This window comes from Barbus barbus (assembly GCF_936440315.1).
Source record: "Barbus barbus genome assembly, chromosome: 40".
Classification (NCBI taxonomy): Eukaryota; Metazoa; Chordata; class Actinopteri; order Cypriniformes; family Cyprinidae; genus Barbus; species Barbus barbus.
Window position 1 is genome coordinate 5,616,997 of NC_136718.1, and position 17,912 is coordinate 5,634,908.

The 17,912-nt window shown below is 39.7% G+C and overlaps 2 protein-coding genes across 7 annotated transcripts in view; one reads left to right on the forward strand and one right to left on the reverse strand.

The window, feature by feature from the left end:
• LOC306859737 (uncharacterized protein) overlaps positions 1 to 17,912 on the forward strand; it is a 708,874-nt gene that overhangs the window by 109,658 nt on the left and 581,304 nt on the right. The gene's annotated exons all lie outside the window — the stretch shown is intronic.
• Positions 1 to 17,912, reverse strand: part of LOC306859726 (ankyrin repeat and SAM domain-containing protein 1A-like) — a gene marked incomplete at its 3' end in the record, with an annotated part of 110,411 nt that overhangs the window by 24,983 nt on the left and 67,516 nt on the right. For 3 of the 6 annotated variants that reach the window (XM_079400944.1, XM_079400942.1, XM_079400941.1), the window contains 3 exons: positions 12,848 to 12,898; positions 10,052 to 10,121; positions 5,626 to 5,738 (listed from right to left, as the gene is read on the reverse strand). In XM_079400944.1, coding sequence (XP_079257070.1) covers positions 5,626 to 5,738; positions 10,052 to 10,121; positions 12,848 to 12,898 — 234 coding nt within the window. The remainder of the gene's footprint in view (positions 1 to 5,625; positions 5,739 to 10,051; positions 10,122 to 12,847; positions 12,899 to 17,912) is intronic. The other 3 variants (XM_079400946.1, XM_079400943.1, XM_079400945.1) reach the window with 1 other exon arrangement.

A 17,912-nucleotide genomic window follows, 5' to 3' on the forward strand; every position in this document is an offset into this window, starting at 1 on the left:
CACTCAAATGGTTCAGGTCATACTTAGAAGGGAGAGGTTATTATGTGAGTATAGGAGAGCATAAGTCTAAGTGGACGGCCATGACATGTGGAGTCCCACAAGGCTCAATTCTTGCACCGCTCTTGTTTAACCTGTATATGCTCCCACTAAGTCAGATAGTGAGGAAGAACCAAATTGCCTATCACAGCTATGCTGATGATACCCAGATTTACCTAGCCTTATCTCCAAATGACTACAGCCCCATTGACTCCCTCTGCCAATGCATTGATGAAATTAACAGTTGGATGTGCCAGAACTTTCTTCAGTTAAACAAGGAGAAAACTGAAATCATTGCATTTGGAAAGAAAGATGAAGTTCTCAAGGTGAATGCATACCTTGACTCTAGGGGTCAAACAACTAAAAATCAAGTCAGAAATCTTGGGGTGATTCTAGAGACAGACCTTAGTTTCAGTAGTCATGTCAAAGCAGTAACTAAATCAGCATACTATCATCTCAAAAATATTGCAAGAATTAGATGTTTTGTTTCCAGTCAAGACTTGGAGAAACTTGTTCATGCCTTTATCACCAGCAGGGTGGATTACTGTAATGGTCTCCTCACCGGCCTTCCCAAGAAGACCATTAGACAACTGCAGCTCATCCAGAACGCTGCTGCCAGGATTCTGACTAGAACCAGAAAATCTGAGCATATCACACCAGTCCTCAGGTCCTTACACTGGCTTCCAGTCACATTTAGGATTGATTTTAAAGTACTTTTACTCGTTTATAAGTCACTCAATGGCCTAGGACCTAAATATATTGCTGATATGCTCACTGAATATAAACCGAACAGACCACTCAGATCATTAGGATCGAGTCAGTTAGAAATACCAAGGGTTCACACAAAACAAGGGGAGTCTGCTTTTAGCTATTATGCCGCCCACAGTTGGAACCAGCTTCCAGAAGAGATCAGATGTGCTAAAACATTAGCCACATTTAAATCAAGACTCAAAACTCATCTGTTTAACTGTGCATTTGTTGAATGAGCACTGTGCTATATGTCCGAACTGACTGCAATAAATTTTAGGTTTAATCATTTTCTTTAAATTTATTTTAAATCATGTTCTATATCATTTTAAAATTCCTTGTTTTTATTATTTTTATTTCCATGTTTTTATTGATTTTAATGTCTATTTCACTTTCTTTTATGTAAAAGCACTTTGAATTACCACTGTGTATGAAATGTGCTATATAAATAAACTTGCCTTGCCTTGCCTAGTCATTCAGGTCTGTCACTGTGGAGCACAGATGCATAGCACCATATTTTACTGTTGGTATGATGTTCTTTTTCTGAAATGCTGTGTTACTTTTACGCCAGATGTAATGGGACACACACCTTCCAAAAAGTTCAACTTTTGTCTCGTCAGTCCACAGAGTATTTTCCCAAAAGTCTTGGTGATCATCAAGATGTTTTCTGGCAAAACTGAGACGAGCCTTTGTTCTTTTTGCTCAGCAGCGGTTTTCGTCTTGGAACTCTGCCATGCAGGCTATTTTTGCCCAGTCTCTTTCTTATGGTGGAGTCATGAACACTGACCTTAACTGAGGCAAGTGAGGCCTGCAGTTCTTTAGATGTTGTTGTGGGGTCTTTTGTGACCTCTTGGATGAGTCGTCGCTGCAATTACTCTTGGGGTAATTTTGGTCAGCCGGCCACTCCTGGGAAGGTTCATCACTGTTCCATGTTTTAACCATCTGTGGATAATGGCTCTTACTGTGGTCAGGCAGGTCCTATTTAGGTGATTTCTTGATTGCGAACAGGTGTGGCAGTAATCAGGCCTGGGTGTGGCTAGAGAAACTGAACTCAGGTGTGATAAACCACAGTTGTGTTTTAACGGGGGGGGGGGGTGACTGTATATAGGAATGGTTCCTAGTTCATTTTAAACCAGCTAAAAATTGACTTTCCCTGAAAGTCCAATTCAAACTGACCTGCGAGAATCTTTTTGACATGCATTAACAAGAACTAGGCTCATGAGAGTATTTTTTTCATCAGTTGGCTCAAGTTGTCAGCTAACAGCAGCCTACAAGATAATATCTGAGAAAAAAAAATATACTGACATGCATAAAACCTTCCAGACTGTCATCAAAGGTGACTAGATTATAAATTATTTCCATAAACATTTTATTGCATTAGCAACCATTAAAGTCACCACCTGGAGCCCTGTCTTCTTTTAGTGAGGAGAATTCTAGAAAACTAAAGCCCCTTTCACACAGAGATTCCGGAAAATACACAGATAATGTGTTCCGGCAATTGTTCCCGGATCGTTAGATTTTGGTTCATTCACACTGCCAGTGATTTTCCGGAATCTGTGCGTGCGTTCACACACAACCCGTAAAGACGCGCACTAAACTTCACTAAATAATTAACTTCACGTAATTTCACTAAACTGGCGAACGATTTCAGCTTCAGCACGGATAGTGAGGAACTCCGATCGCTGCTTCATTCCAGTTTACACATTTGTCGTTGTGTGAATGTTGATCTGCCTTCAAAACACCCGGTAAAAGAGTCGTATGATAACGCCTATCAGCCTTTAGGGCATTTATCCGGCTTTTGTTCACACAGCGCTCGTTCCGGGACTGAACCCGGCAATGTTACTAGGTCCCCAACCAGGAATCAATCCCGGGTCGTGGTTGCGTTCACACAGAAGGCACTCTGGCAATTTTCCGGGGACCAATGTGCAGTGTGAAAGGGGCTTAAGAGTAAAGAGAAGAGAGCAGAAAACTACAAAATAAATAAAACATGTTTATGCATGTCAAAAAGCCAAGCTTCCTGCACCAGCATTATCTGAGAGAGAACATATCCTCTACTCTGACATAAAAAACAGAGTTAGAGCACAGAAAGATGAAGTCTTCATCTCCAAAAAGCAAAAAGCACTGGGTAGGAAGAGGAAAAAAGACACAAAGACGGGAAGGAGCTTTACAGTGATGTTCAAAGCGTTCTGCAGCTACTAAACACATTGACAGCTCAAGATGCTAAACTCGCTGAGCTATTAAAATAGTCATGTGAAAAATGCCTGCCTCTTTCCAATCAGCTCACTGTAAAAAAGACTGACCTTTTTTGAAATTTCAAATGCATGAGATGAAATTGAGGCTTTTGCTTAAGAAGCTCAATGCAGCTGGGCTACAGTATGATAGGAACAGACCAACATATAAGCAAATCTAAGCTGAGGCCATTCCTCACTGCACTCCACTAAGACATTCAGAGTTAAGTATGTAAGAGAGTACAGCTGTACGGTCCAGCCGAGATTTATTAATCCTGCATATATAAATCAGAACAAGTCCACAAATGCATTCAGGCAAGGCAATCTGAATGCAGCACAGAGACTGGACTCCTGTATCAGTAGAAGTGTTATTGTGGAGTTGTGCTGAACACTCAAATCCAAAAGGACATATTATGCGATCATGTGACCACATCATGCCACGGCACTGATTTGGAGTACAGCGTCACATCATGAGCTGACTAACTGAATAAAAAGGAATGAAACTGCATATTGAGAAATGTCACCTTTATTTGAAATTAATGTGTTGTTGCTGAATAAAAGTATTGATTTCTTAAAAAAAAAGAATGAATTAATGAATGAATGAATAGTAAAGTATTTAGTATAAAGTGTTTACTTTATACTAGTATAAAGTGTTTTGGGGAAGTCGTGGCCTAATGGTTAGAGAGTCGGACTCGTAATCCAAAGGTTGCGGGTTCGAGTCTCGGGCCGGCAGGGATTGTAGGTGGGGGGAGTGAATGTCCAGCGCTCTCTCCACCCTCAATACCACGACTGAGGTGCCCTTGAGCAAGGCACTGAACCCCCAACTGCTCCCCGGGCGCCGCAGCATAAATGGCTGCCCACTGCTCCGGGTGTGTGTTCAGTGTGTGTGTGCAAGTTGGATGGGTTAAATGCAGAGCACGAATTCCGAGTATGGGTCACCACACTTGGCAGTATGTCACTTCACTTCACTTTACAAGATGTGTATACTTTTTTTTTTCTCTGGTATCAAATTTGCTTAGAATAATTGTATAACTGTATTGGAATCACCATCAACTACTTTATGCATCAGTGCTAAACTGGGCTTCAGAGTCATTACAAATAGCTAGCCACAAGTATTAATGGACTGGAGTCTCATATTGCATTTTTCCATTTATGTAAAAACATCTAGAACGATGTTGTGAAGGATCTGCATGGATAGAGGATGCATCAGGACAATGCACACACACACACACACACACACACGCACGCATGCACACACACACACACACACACACACTCACACTCACCTACTGCTGACCAGCTTTGCTATAAAACCTTCATTACTCCTGCAATGAGGTGGCGCTAGGCGTGGAACAGAGGGCGACCAGGGACCCGTCTGTATCTCTGATTTACAACACACACATCGCCTCCCTCATCCAGCTGAGGCTTTCAACCGCATCACCATCAATTCTCATTACCTCACATGGTAAAAACAACACAGCCCCTTAAAAGGCATCAGGCTTCTTTCATAAGCCTCATGGGCTTCTCAGTCTGGTGAAGAACCTGTTTGTGGGCCATGTCCCAATATATGAATCCTCAAAAACATATGAATTAACAGCCAAAAAGAGAAGAGCTTCTTTAGTGTAACCAATTGCAACTATATTTATACACTATTTGAGAAAAGACTGTTATAAACTGCTTAAGAAAATGTGTTCTAGTTCTGGATGCCCAAGTCGCGAAAGATCTCAAAGCCAGCCTATGATATCCTACTTCCTAGATATGACTTGAGTCTGATTTCAAAGAAAACTTTCGGCCTGTTGCATCTTCCACCAGGTGGAATTCATCAAAAGAGTCACTTAGAAAAGTATTAGCTCACCTTTACTCAAAAAAAAAAAAATTGAGGTATCATTCTTGGTGTTGAAACCTGGTGCCTTGGCAAGCACACACACATACACACACACACACACAAAAAAAAACATTCTTTATTGAGATTGTCAAAACCTATTTTCCAGAGGCTAGTGTTTTTATAAACTTCGGTTGTCTATAGTGTGCAGTTATCGGAAGTGATTTAGCTCTGTCTAAATCAAACATCCACTTAGCATCCAATCTCATAACAACGTCCTAATTAGGTTGATAATGATTGATCATTCAGGGCCTGGATAAAGACCAGGACATCCAACCTTGATTAAGTGCCTATTTTTGCTATGGCAAATCATGTTAAGACCAAAGAACGCTCACTGTTCATTTGATCTCCCAGCTTAAGAAGAATGCTGACAGTTCTGCTGCTGCTACAGAAGTTCGCTTGGCTGTAGCTTCGCTCTGCTACAGCAGCATACTTGTAAATACTTAATGTTTATTTATTCAAGGAACTAGACAACTCTCTTTCTGCGTGCTTGCATGAAAGAAACATCAGAGTTACTGGCCAAGATCCATAAGTCCCTGAATCAAAACTGGCATGCATACAAAAGCTCTCTGATGACAAGTAATGTGTGATAATTTTCTTAAAGACAATCAAATTTGATAAAAAAGGATAAGACATAGAGAACATTTATGTAGCACAGTACAGCAGGTACAGGTAGAGTAGCAAAGTGAAAAGCTTTCATTTGAAGGAGACAACTAGGTAAGAGTTACTCACCATGAACCGCAGGTCATCGAAGCCGTTGAGCAGTAGCTTGCTCTCATACTGCGGAAGGCCTATATGCTCCAACCAATCCCCAACTGGCTGTTCAAACAGCCTCCCGGATCCACCTGCAGACAGAGGAAGGCGCTTGAGCAGCGAGAAACCATTGAGACGGTAGCATTGGCACTCTGAAGAAGAGACGTGGCACTGCCACATCATCCTCGGCCAACAGTGCCGAGAGCACAAACACCAGGATGGCAGAGGCGACAGGATCCCGGCCGAGAGGTGTGGTCGCTCCCACAGCAGGAGCAAAACCACGCTTGCTAAGAATGAAGTTTTCAGTAGCTCAAGAAGATGGGGCCCAACGTTGGGACTGATCACGGATTTAGACTCCACATTATGTCTCTGTTGAATCAATTTACATTTGAGAGGTTACTATGAAGTACAACTGGATGCCAAGACCAGCAATTATCAAAGTTTCCATTTAAGCCCAGAAATCGCCCTATGAATCAAAGGTTTGATTTTACAACCCAAAAAGTCACAGAAGACCATGTGCACCATTGTAATCAATCCAGTTTCCTTATAATCCCAAACAGGCTAGCTCCTGGAATTGTGAGTTTGCAGATCCACCTTTGCAAGTCCTAATTGACTGGGGTGTTTAATGAGGAAGATCGCAGTAGAGGATCAGACGATTGAAAGTTGGTATTGCCTCATAGGTGTCCATGTGGAGGTAGATTCACAAGTAAGCTTCTCAAACAGTCATTACTCCAAAGCAATGTCTACCGATCCCTTAAACTGATGCCGATAACATCACAATCTCCTGATCTCCTAACAGTGACTAAAAATTTCTATGGGACTGCCGTAAGCCTGGAAAATCTTAACTTGCATACTGCACTCCTCATGCAAATTAACTTATAATCCAATCTCTACGATAGCGCTACTTAAAAGCCAGGCAGGATTGCATGACTTGCATTGCACAAAGTCACTCTGTGATTCTCAGGATCAAAAGGTACATGAGATGTAGGCAAAGACCAAAAAAAGCTTCTGAGTCTTCGCTCAAATAAAACCCTTGATATCAACTTTATTCCAAAACAAGAATGTCTGACTTTGATTAAATTTAGATGCAGAAGACGGCAAAAAATGTAAGCCTCACCAATAAGCGCTGGTGTTATCAAAACCGAATTAAAAGCAAGTGAATGGAAAAACCAATGAGAAGTAGTATCCACCCGAGTCATTCAACTTAATCAGAGACACCCAACTGCAAAAGTACAAGACTTGCTTTTCCAACACGACAAAAAGTCTCCCAGAGTACTATAGAAGTCCAAACAGAGAAAGCGGGTGCTCGTCCCACATCAGTCAATCCTCAGAGTGCGTTGCAGACATCTCGTTATCCCTCTAGTTCCTCGAGACGTCGCGGCTGCTGTTGAATTAGTAATTGAAGGTCAGTGGGGTGTTTGCCTGCTCCAGAGAATGCCGGTAAAACTTCACACACTTGCGACGCGGACGAGTCTGAATGTTGTAAGAAAAGCAGCAGCAATCCGAAGGTGCGGTCTCCTTGTTCAACCGGACGCTGTCAATTCTGCTCTGCAGCGCTCCTGCTCCGTCTCCTCCTTTCTCTCCCTCGCTCCTGCTCCCCCTCCCTCTCCCTGTCTCCTCCCCTCCCTGCCTCGCTCTCTCTTCCCCTATAAGAAAATGCGGGCCTGCTGTCCATTATCTAAGGACTCATCAAACCTTTGTCCCGTTCATTGACCCAACCGGGACATTACTCTTTCGTCAGAGTACTGTTGACTATGGTAACAATATTAGAAGCATTGATTAAAGAAACAAAGCTTAACAGTGTTTACCCAGAAAGCAAAGCATAAACACAGAGGCATATGCAGAGCTTCTAGGCTGGAGGACGTAGCTCTGGGTTTACTGCTAAGCTGCAGGGCAGTTCTTCTTCTAATTCCCCTGACACTCATGCATGTTAATATTTTAGCACTTTTATCCACATAGACAGAAACAAAGCGGTAAAACTCTGCCAACAATCCTGTTGCAGGAGTTTATTAATGAAATACTGTGTTGTTGATGTGACAAATGCATTATAAACTAATTGCAAAACCACCAGTTACAGAGTTCTCCAGTGGTATAAGAAGTTCTGTAATTCTCAAAAGTTGATACATTTTCACACTTTAGATTTTAAAAAAAAGCATTATGACTAGTTAAATGGTACAAGTGTACCAAGATAACCATGCTAGAGTGTTCTCCGAGGTTTTAGATGGTGGTTTGCTGGCTTGGAACAAAACGTCCCCAGATTTATTTTCCCATTTTATTGCTTATCCAAAAATCTTAAGGCTGAGTTCTTAGAATAAAAGCACCACTCCTCAACAAGCCACATGATTTATGATATCATTCATATCGAAAGCACAAACAGTGCAGGGCCTTCGCAGTATAATACTTTGTTTAGTTTTGTTCAAATTTCGAACGTTAGTCCGAGCAAAAGTAATAAATGTTGGCTTTAGTAAGCACCACTAATAAAATAAAAAACCAAGAGTCATGTCCAAGTAGGATGCCCGCAGGAAACAGGAAATGAGGTCAGAGGCAGTGCCATGTGACCAAGGACAGAGAAAGAAGTGGTCCTCTAGCTAGGCTTTGCACTTATATGGGCCAATGAACTCAGTTGGAACACAAAGGCTCCCTTGCAGAGACACACACCACTTGAAATGGTGTTTACAGGTTTTAAGAAACACTGATGTGAGAAGGGTGCTTTATTCAAGGCGTACAGCAGCTTTCCCATCCATTTTTGCAGTAGTTGCCAAACGGGAGTGAATGGTACAGCAAGCGTGACGGCCCCTCCGGTCTCGATTGCTGTAGTTTAGTTAATTCCAGAGGAAGGTCAATAAGCTGCCTCCATACAGAACAAGGTCATGCATCACCAAGGCGGAATCGTCAAGCGTCTCAGCATCCATTGATTTAACTCTCAAGTGTCCCCTCGTCCTTCAACAGCACACTGGGATTTCTCATTCTCTATTTAAAGGGCCAGCCAACCTCATATCCTCTGTTCACTAATGTAACTCTTCTGGACTTGGCCTTCGTCTTTCTCTTGCCCATCAATAGGCTGAGTTTCATTGCTGGATTGCTTGGTCAGGTCTCATTTCATAGGGGAGCAGAAGCGAAGGCAGATCCTCATTTAAAACATAGAATCCAGGAAGACACTTGATGTTCAGCTACAACTAAGAGGCCAAAGCTTTGAGAACAATGAGAAGTAAATGAACAAAAACAAATCATTCTTTCTTCTCTTCTCAATTACAGACAATCCACTTGACTGTGACATGTCGGATACTGTTTCCGGGTCCACGCTTCTACTCTGTTTCAAGTGAGAGTGCCATCTCAGCAGCCATTTATAAGAACAATTCATTTATAGCAGAAGTTTTGGGGGTCATGATTTTTCAGTAGTATTTACAGAACACGAGTCTTACATGAGTGTATCCTTGTACTGTTGGATGTTTGCTTTTGGTAGCTGAAAGAGCATTTGGACTTGGAAATGACAGAACATGATGTTAGAATTATCATCCAGATAGATTTATTTATTAAATGGCTCTCTGGAATACTTGACTCTGATTGGTCAGTCCCAACATTCTGAGGTGTGTTATTCCAGGACAACAACATACTCATCTGGGTATTTGAGGTCAGCGCTTCTTTCACATCTCTCATAGCTAGGTTTGAAAAAGGGGTGGAAAATTTCCAGAAACTTGAAACCAAAAATTCCCAGAAGATTCCAAAAAATCTTGGAAAGTTACCAAAATTTCTGGAATCTTTGCAAAATTTTATGGACATTTCCACCTTTTTGCAACGCTACTCATTTCACACTGTCACACACGCTCTCGTTTCATTCAAAAACATCTGCGATCTTCTTGCGCCTTAGTTATTGACTGTATTTACTGTAAAATGAAACCGGAGGACTTAATATAACAGTATGAATAGTAGGCATGCAGTAATATTGTTACAGTCTCCTCCTTTAAGAATATTACAATTCAGAATGGTTGTTTTGTACACTATAATGGATGTAGGATAATAAATAGGGATGCTCCGTTCCAATACTCATATCGGCTTTCTGCCGGATCGGTATCGGTCAGACAGGGCTGCTCCAAATCCAAAATTGTACATACTATTCTGTTATTGTTAAGCCGCCTAAAAGGTATACATGCATTATAAAGCACAACAAAGTTTTGGTGCACCTTTAATTATAAGCTGACAATTATTTTCATATTTGCTGATAACCGATAATGACAAATATCTTAAAAACGAATTATCAAAAAAAAAAAAAATAAAAAAATACATTTTGCCAACTCTACGTAATAAATGTACAAATAAAATGTAATATTCATTTTGAGATTTTCTAAAGATCAGATTGGAAAAAGCGTTATTTATTTATTTTAAACAGACAAAAAAAAAGATATACCTGTGGCAGAGCACTCCTGATCTTTGGAGAAGTCGATGCCGGCTCCAATAAGGGTCATGATCTTCTCAATCTGTAAGCACAAAACAAACACAGTGAAATCAAATGAAGACACTACAGTGCAGTGTGGAAAAAAACAGCTGCGATTTATGTTAAAACTTTGCATTTATGATTTTCCAGCAGTGCAGACGAAGCTGTAATGCAGCAACAAATCCGACTGAGAAAACACCATCTATCATCCCAAGGTTATAAGATTCATGCATAATGCAAATAAGAAACAGCAAAATATTTGGTTGCACCAGTCCTGACCAATACAGTCACAGGTGAACTGAGTGTCAGTCAACTACCCAAACTTAAACATGAAAGACAATCTAGAGTCCAAAAGCCCAAGAAAGTAAACACCAAGACATACAGGTAAACTTGTAAACATGCAGAAGAACAAAAGAAAAACATGTCCAGGATGTCATTTCATATAGTCCCCATCATCAATCACTAGTCCAACCAGTTAAATGTCAGACTACACGACACTGTCTGAAAAGATATAAGGGTAAAAGTAGGAGTTCCGCCTTGCATCTGAATATATCAATGCAATGATATATGCAGAGTCTAATGAGATGTAAGCAACTCTTCACTTGGAGTCAGCATTCATTGATCATGATGTCCACACCCTTTAGTGATTGACAGACTGCTGCAGTAACTGAAAGAACACTGATTACATAACATCAGCACAGTTTGGGTTGTCATTTTAGTGTGGAAATTCATTAATTCAATGACAAAAAATAAATTTAAAACATCAAAAACAGGCCGTATTTGAGTCAGTGAGATTAAGATCTGTCCTTAGCAGTTGATGAATCTACTGATGTGTGGAAGCAGCTCCTAATTCTTCAGTACAACAGTGGAGTTATGTAATATGAAGACAATGGAGGAGGTGACGAGGCATTTGAAAATGCCGCACAGAAATTCTTTTAATTGGGGGATAATGCGTCTGTGTGGCTGATATTAAACACTAGCAGAAATTTGAAAAATAATGAACTATGAGTTGGTAAACGAAAACGGTTCATTTTAAGTGACAGCAAAGCTGCCGAGCACTTGCTTATCCAAAGTAGCGAGGTCAAAAAGCCAAGGTAGAAAATGGAGAGAGAGCTTGAATCCTGGAACAACCGCTAAGAAAGGCTGTCCGAGACACTGACATGGTTTCCAAACTTTTAGTGACAGAAAAATATTGAACCGAATAATGCATGAAAATAAAGTTATATCATTATTGATTGTTTCTCCAAACCTGTATGACTGACTTTTTTCAGTGGAACACAAAAGAAGATATTCTGAAGAATGTTCGTGCTGCTCTCTTCCATACCATAAGCATATGTGTAATGGTAAAGTCTTTCAGTGAGTGATGACTTTAATTTTGCTCTGTTTTTTATAAAAAAAACTATTATATGATTTCAGAAAACCATATGGGCAACTTTTTCTACTTTTAACACACTTTTATTTTTTTATAGGTATGGAAAAGAACAGCATGAACATTCTGAGCACCTCCTTTTGTCTCACACACAAGAAAAAGACATGCTGCTTGAATTAGCGTGAATTAGCTTTTATTTAGCTTCTATTTATTCATTTCATTTCAAGTTGTAGTCTTTTTTTATTTATTTTATATTTCATTATAGCATGCTTTATTTAATTTTTAGCAATTTATTTCAGTTAGCAGCCAAGGCAACTTTATTAAAAATTTATAATAACATTAAATGTTTTTCATCTAATATTTATATTCAATTTATTTAATTCAGCATTATTTAAATTAACAAAAATATTTTTTAATAGTTTTAGTTAAAGTAATAGTTCACCCAAAAAGTCTGAAGAATGTTGGTAGTGAAACAGTTTTGGTTGCCATTGACTTCCATTGTGTGGTCAAAAAATAGGAAGTCAATGGTAACCAAAACTGTTTGGCTACCAACATGTCTGAAAATACATGAAGGTGATGATGACAGAATTTCCATTTTTGGGTGAACCTTTTCTTTAACTTTAACAACAATGGAAAGTTATACGTTTTTTTTTTTTTGTTTTGTTTTTTTATGGAAGCCCATTTCCACCACTGTTAAAAAAAAAAAAAAAAAAAAAAAAAAAAGGTAATTGCAACTTTTTTTCTCAGAATGGCATGATATAAACTCACAATTGCAAGTTAAAAAGTCCTAATTATGAGAAACTCGCAATTGTGACTTTATAAATCGCAATTCTGACTTTATATCTTGTAATTTATTACACTCGGGGTGGTGATGGCGCAGTGGATAAGACACATGCCTTTGGTGTGAGAGACCCGGGTTCGAATCCACTGTGAGACACCAATGTGTCCCTGAGCAAGACACTTAACCCCTAGTTGCTCCAGAGGCGTGCGACCTCTGATATATATAGCAGTTGTAAGTCGCCTTGGATAAAAGCGTCAGCTAAATGAATAAATGTAATTGGGAGTTTATATCTTGCAATTCTGTGAAAAAAAAGTCTGAATTGTGAGATAAAAGGTCGCAATAACCTTTTTTTTTCATTTTTATTCAGTTGCGGAAACGGGCTTCCATACCTTTTATTGTTTATTTTTTTAATGGAAAGTTATAAGTAAATAATGACTTTTTTTGGTAAACTATTCATTGGCAAAACATGTAATCATAAGTACACCTCCATTTAACTTTGCTATCAGTAATATCTGTGTAGAAGGGTTGGTTCTGCAGAATCTGTAACAACCGGCGAGCAGCAGAGCAGAGGAACAGCAGACGTGGACAAGAAGCCAGAGGGACGTGTGGAGGGTCTTACTCTTTGGGGCGGCCGCTGTCTCCATGGAATAGAGAGGGAATGCCTCTGTTTCTGCAGAGAGAAAACCAACTTCTGTTCAATTGCTATTTTTTGCTTAAAGAGAGAACAAAGCGTGACCCTTGACAATGGCACAATTGAGAAACCCTTATACAGTTAATGGGAACGAAATATAAATGTGACCTCCAGGTTGGTTTGACATCTCAGTGACCGTCTTTCCAGGAATAAACCCTTTAAAGATGCACAAACACTTGAATGGCTGTCAAAAAAAAGAGAATAGTCTGGGAAAGAGGAAACGCTTTGATCCCAACGCTCTGGCTCCAAGTACAACAGGAGAGTATTTTTGATTTAAGGATAAGCTTGTGAAGTTTTCTCATTCCAGTCTCGTCCAGAATCCATCAGAAGGCAGACGACTCATCAGTTATGTCTGACATCTCTCTGTCCCACAGCACAGTTTTCTCATTTTCAATATACAGTGCATCTGCTAGAGCGCTCATCGCACATGAACGGATATTCACTTCCTGTCTTTTACAAATTTTCACATCGTTATAGCTAGTGATCAAACGATACGAGTTTGTCAAAGACGGCTAAAATAATGCTAACATAAATGTAGCAAAAAAGCTGAAATAAAGCGTCAGTATTAATCAGTCAATACTGACTTCACCTTGATTGGAATCTAGTGACTTAAAATAGGTTAATTTATGAACTATAAATATGTTATTTATTGACATGGGGAATCTTATTTTTGTATTTTTCTGTCTTAATGCAAATTTCTGTGCAGTGGGTTTTAAATATGACACCGCGTGCTCAATCAAGCTGGTAGCGGAAAACATCAAAATATGAAATAAGCATATACGGGACAGGAAAGTGCAGAGCCTGTGAAAGACGACTGCTGAAGCAACATTTAAATAAAGCTCTGACTTTTAACCAGATTTCAGTAGCAAAGCCCAACCCAAACTCCTGTTCGCCTCTTGTTTGAAATGCAAAGTCTCTAATATGTATCAGAATTCTTCAATATAATCAGTGTGTCTGCTGACCTCATCACACAGTTGGAAAAGAAATTAAGATGAATAACGAACCGATGTCTATGTCAGCTAGTGATATATTTCACTGCAGATAAATGCATAAGTATAATTAGCCAGGGCAAATGTTACATGAACACTTACATAACTGGGTGAATCAAGAACATAGCCAGGTCAAATTTCACCCCAAAATTGAGAGAAAGACATACATTTGATTTTGCATTTTTGGGATAATTAAGATTTTGCATTATGACACTGACAGCTAAGCACATTTAACCCATGAGTTTTTAACCATATGGATTTCTTAAAGAAGTGTCTCATTTCTGTTCCACCAAACATAAGTCAAAATATAAGCTGTGATTAAGAAAACAAAAGAAGAAAATCATTACATGGAGCCGTCTAGAGGCAATTCAACACCAATGTCGGTCCAAATGTGACATGACAGCTTCCTAAAATCAGAAAAATAATAAAATCTCTTAACTGTAGCTTCAGGAAACACACCTGAGCTTACTTGAGCTTCCTCAAGCATCACTTCCTGTCATTATCTCTGACTCTCTAAACAGAGCCGGAGATCTCCAGAGGACGACTCCAAAGGCTGACAGGTTTAAACTTAGTCCAGATGAACTGTGCTGCATGCAAATAAGGCAAAGCGTGTTATAATCACACATGCATTATGCACGTCTCAATTAATGAACCAAACTGAGAAATATTGCATGCAAAGGAAATAAATGAGTGAATAAATGCTAAATAATTAAATGTTTTCTGCATCAGCAAGAGAGCTGGCATCATACAGTATCCTGCTTGTGTTTGCAAAACAGATCACCCCCCCCCACACACACACACACACACACACACACACACACACATCTAAAAATAACAAAATACAAGCTTTAAAAGGAATACAACAATAGAAGTGCACTGGTTGTAAAATAATTCTTCTCTGGCTCCGCGAGGGTGAGAAAGTCAAAATTGCAAAATTCTGCGCAATAGGTTTCAATATGATAAAACATGCTCAATCAAGCTGAGCAGTACCTTTCTAGTAGCAGAAAACATTATCAAATTAGGCAAAATATTAAATAAACATGCAAATAACAGAGTAGATCTTGTGAATGATGGCTGCAAACTGGACACTGAAAAATATGACGATACTAATATAAATAAATTTGAACTCTGACTGGTAACCAGATTGCAGCAACAAACACCAACCAAGAGTTTTGACTATCCATCCCACTTTTTGCGGGGCAGTCCCGAATATTTTAATTTTACCCATATAATTTTTTTCCCCAAAAAATTACAATACCACATTTAAAAATAAATAAATAAATAAATAAAATCTGGAATATAAATAAAATTTGGACCAATGACATTTCACAGTGGGTGGAGCTACTGAGTACAATATGAAATAAACAGAACTCAAAAATGCTAAAAACTCAGAATTAAGTCAATCGTATCATACTGCACTTGGTTACAACATTAATTAGGATGTATTATTAGAAAAGTGGCCATTTACCGTAACGAGAGTTTGTTGGTAAAGCTGCCTGTAGCTGTCAATAGTGCAGTTCAGAGAAACCGAGCTGACAGACACGAGTTGAGGGGTATTAGTTTAGTGAAGTGCTCCGTGGCCTATGAAATGTTAATGAAATGTTCTGTTTGATCTTCAGTCTGACGCTTTAGATGTGACTCATTGACATGCATGAAGAATATGGCTCGCGTGGTTATCCTATCAAATAACTCCATCCCATGACTCACAGCAAACCCACAAGGAGTAACAGAAAATACATAATTGAATACAATCAGCCTCAGAGCAGACAGTGTTTAAACACACATACTCAACCTAGAGTTGAGTTCAGATTCCCATCAGCAGACCAGCAGGCAGCATTAATGCACCTCAGTAAAGAAGATGAACCAAACCTGCGAGTCCATCTGGTGTTCCCCACAGGTTCAAAACACACACACACACACAACTAAATAATGTTATTGATTCTCAGGGCCTGTAGTCAGCTTCTTGAGATAATGCAGAGAGCGATTCATTGTGAAGGGCCGGTAAGGGCCTCTTCATGGTAAACAGCTCAAACAATAGCGGAGTCAAAGGCCGCGGTGGAGTCACAGGTCGACAGCTGAAGTATAGCCGAGCCGTGGGGTGCATACGGGGAGGACTGTGTGTTTCTGGCCCTCTTCAGAATAGATAACCGCTGTGCCACTACAAAGACTCTAGGCATCTGGCAAGGCTGGCATGGGTGAACAAAAGGGCAAAAGGACTAAGACCGAGTGGCAAGAACCAGTCACAAAAGAGCCAAGCTGCCACCCATTCAACAAGTCCAGACTCCTGCCAAGACAGGTGCCAGTCGACCAAGAGCCATTCAGATCAGATCACTTCAGTGCAGAAGAGCCTTTCTCTGTAAACAATGTTGCATCACAAACACAACAACAACAAAAAAACTGTTTTGTTTGGTAATCATGTTTAAAATATGCTCTACAGGTCATTGCACACTGAGAATTTTCACATGCATTTTTCAATTTTTTCGTATTCCCCATCCTTTCCTATCAAAATGCATGCTATGTGAAAACGCAGAAAATCGAACCTGATTCTAATTTTGATGGACGAGAGTTTCAGAGGCAGTGTGCAGTGACCTTAACAGTCTGTAAAAGGTTTACAGAAATAAATTACCAAACACTGTTTTGTCAGAAAGAAACAAAAGATTAAAAGATTATTTTGCACAGTAATTGCAGAAATGTGTGACATTGGTGTTAGTCTTAAAAATGTTCTGGGAAAATCTAAATGATAGCAAACAGTTCAGCAACAACAAACTATTTTATACAAATAAAATAAAAATCATTATCATGCAATTTTAATGTAAAATTAAAACAAATAAATATTTAGAAAATAAAAATCACAAAAAAAAAATGACCTGAGATTTTGAGGACTTAAAATTAGTGTCAACTTTGGAGTAAACTCTCCCAGTAAAAAAAATAAAAAGAATTGATCAAAACAACTGCTGGAAGAGAAAAGATGCGTGAAGATGCCATCATTCTTGCACGTTTTCTAATACATCCATCTCTACAGAGCCAAATATATTTTTGGATCCTCCCAAGACATTCACCACTGAGAATCTGTGGACGTCAGCATTAAATCCCACGTACTCGATAACTGTTTTAAAAAAACAACGTCATCATGCGTCCAAAGCAGCTGATAGGTAGAAAACAACCGCACTCACAAACGCTGGTCGGGTGGCAGCCATTGGGCCGGAACGGGACGGCAGAGGGACGAATGCATAGACGTACGTACGAGCGGAGGAGACACGACTCACTCGTTTAACTCCCTCGAGCTGACTGCATCTCCACATACAGACCAGACCTCCCCTTCCTAAACTTACTGGCCCATACAGAGAGCTTCCCACACTGTCTAATCCTGGGACGGCCCAGCCCCCTGCCACACACACACACACCCTCATGCAAGTCAAAATCTCCTTTGTATGAAAAATTAGACTGTGTAAGATTGTGTGTGTGTGCTAAGAGGAAGAACACACACACACACAGAGGGAAAGTGATGGGTGTTGTGCGTTCCTGCACCCACAGGCTGTCACTCAGGGCAGCGAAGTGTCCCGGACCAGCCAGCCGTGACCGCTGGGGGAGGAGAAAGAGAGAAACTGACAGAAAACAGACAAGAGAAATGATGACAGACTGCTGTTTGGACATTAGGGACTACAGGACTGACTGTCCAAACACAGAGACAACATATGGATAGAAATGCTGCTGCGACAGGCAGAAGACAGAGAAGACGCTTATGTTCATTTAAAGTCAACTTGAAACATTTGCAATCATTTTACATCTGAGATTTGAAGTGTTTCAGAGTGAAATAAGATACTGAATGACACATTTTTAAAGTAGAGAGAGATTTGTTTTTTTTAAACCATCAGGAATTGTTTGGAGCATAAAAACTTTCTCGTAGAAAGATATCCTTTTGGATATAATGGGGGGGGGGGATATTTGAAATGATATACTTTTGGTAGGTGGCTAAAAATTCCTGTTTTATTTTTCTTAAATTA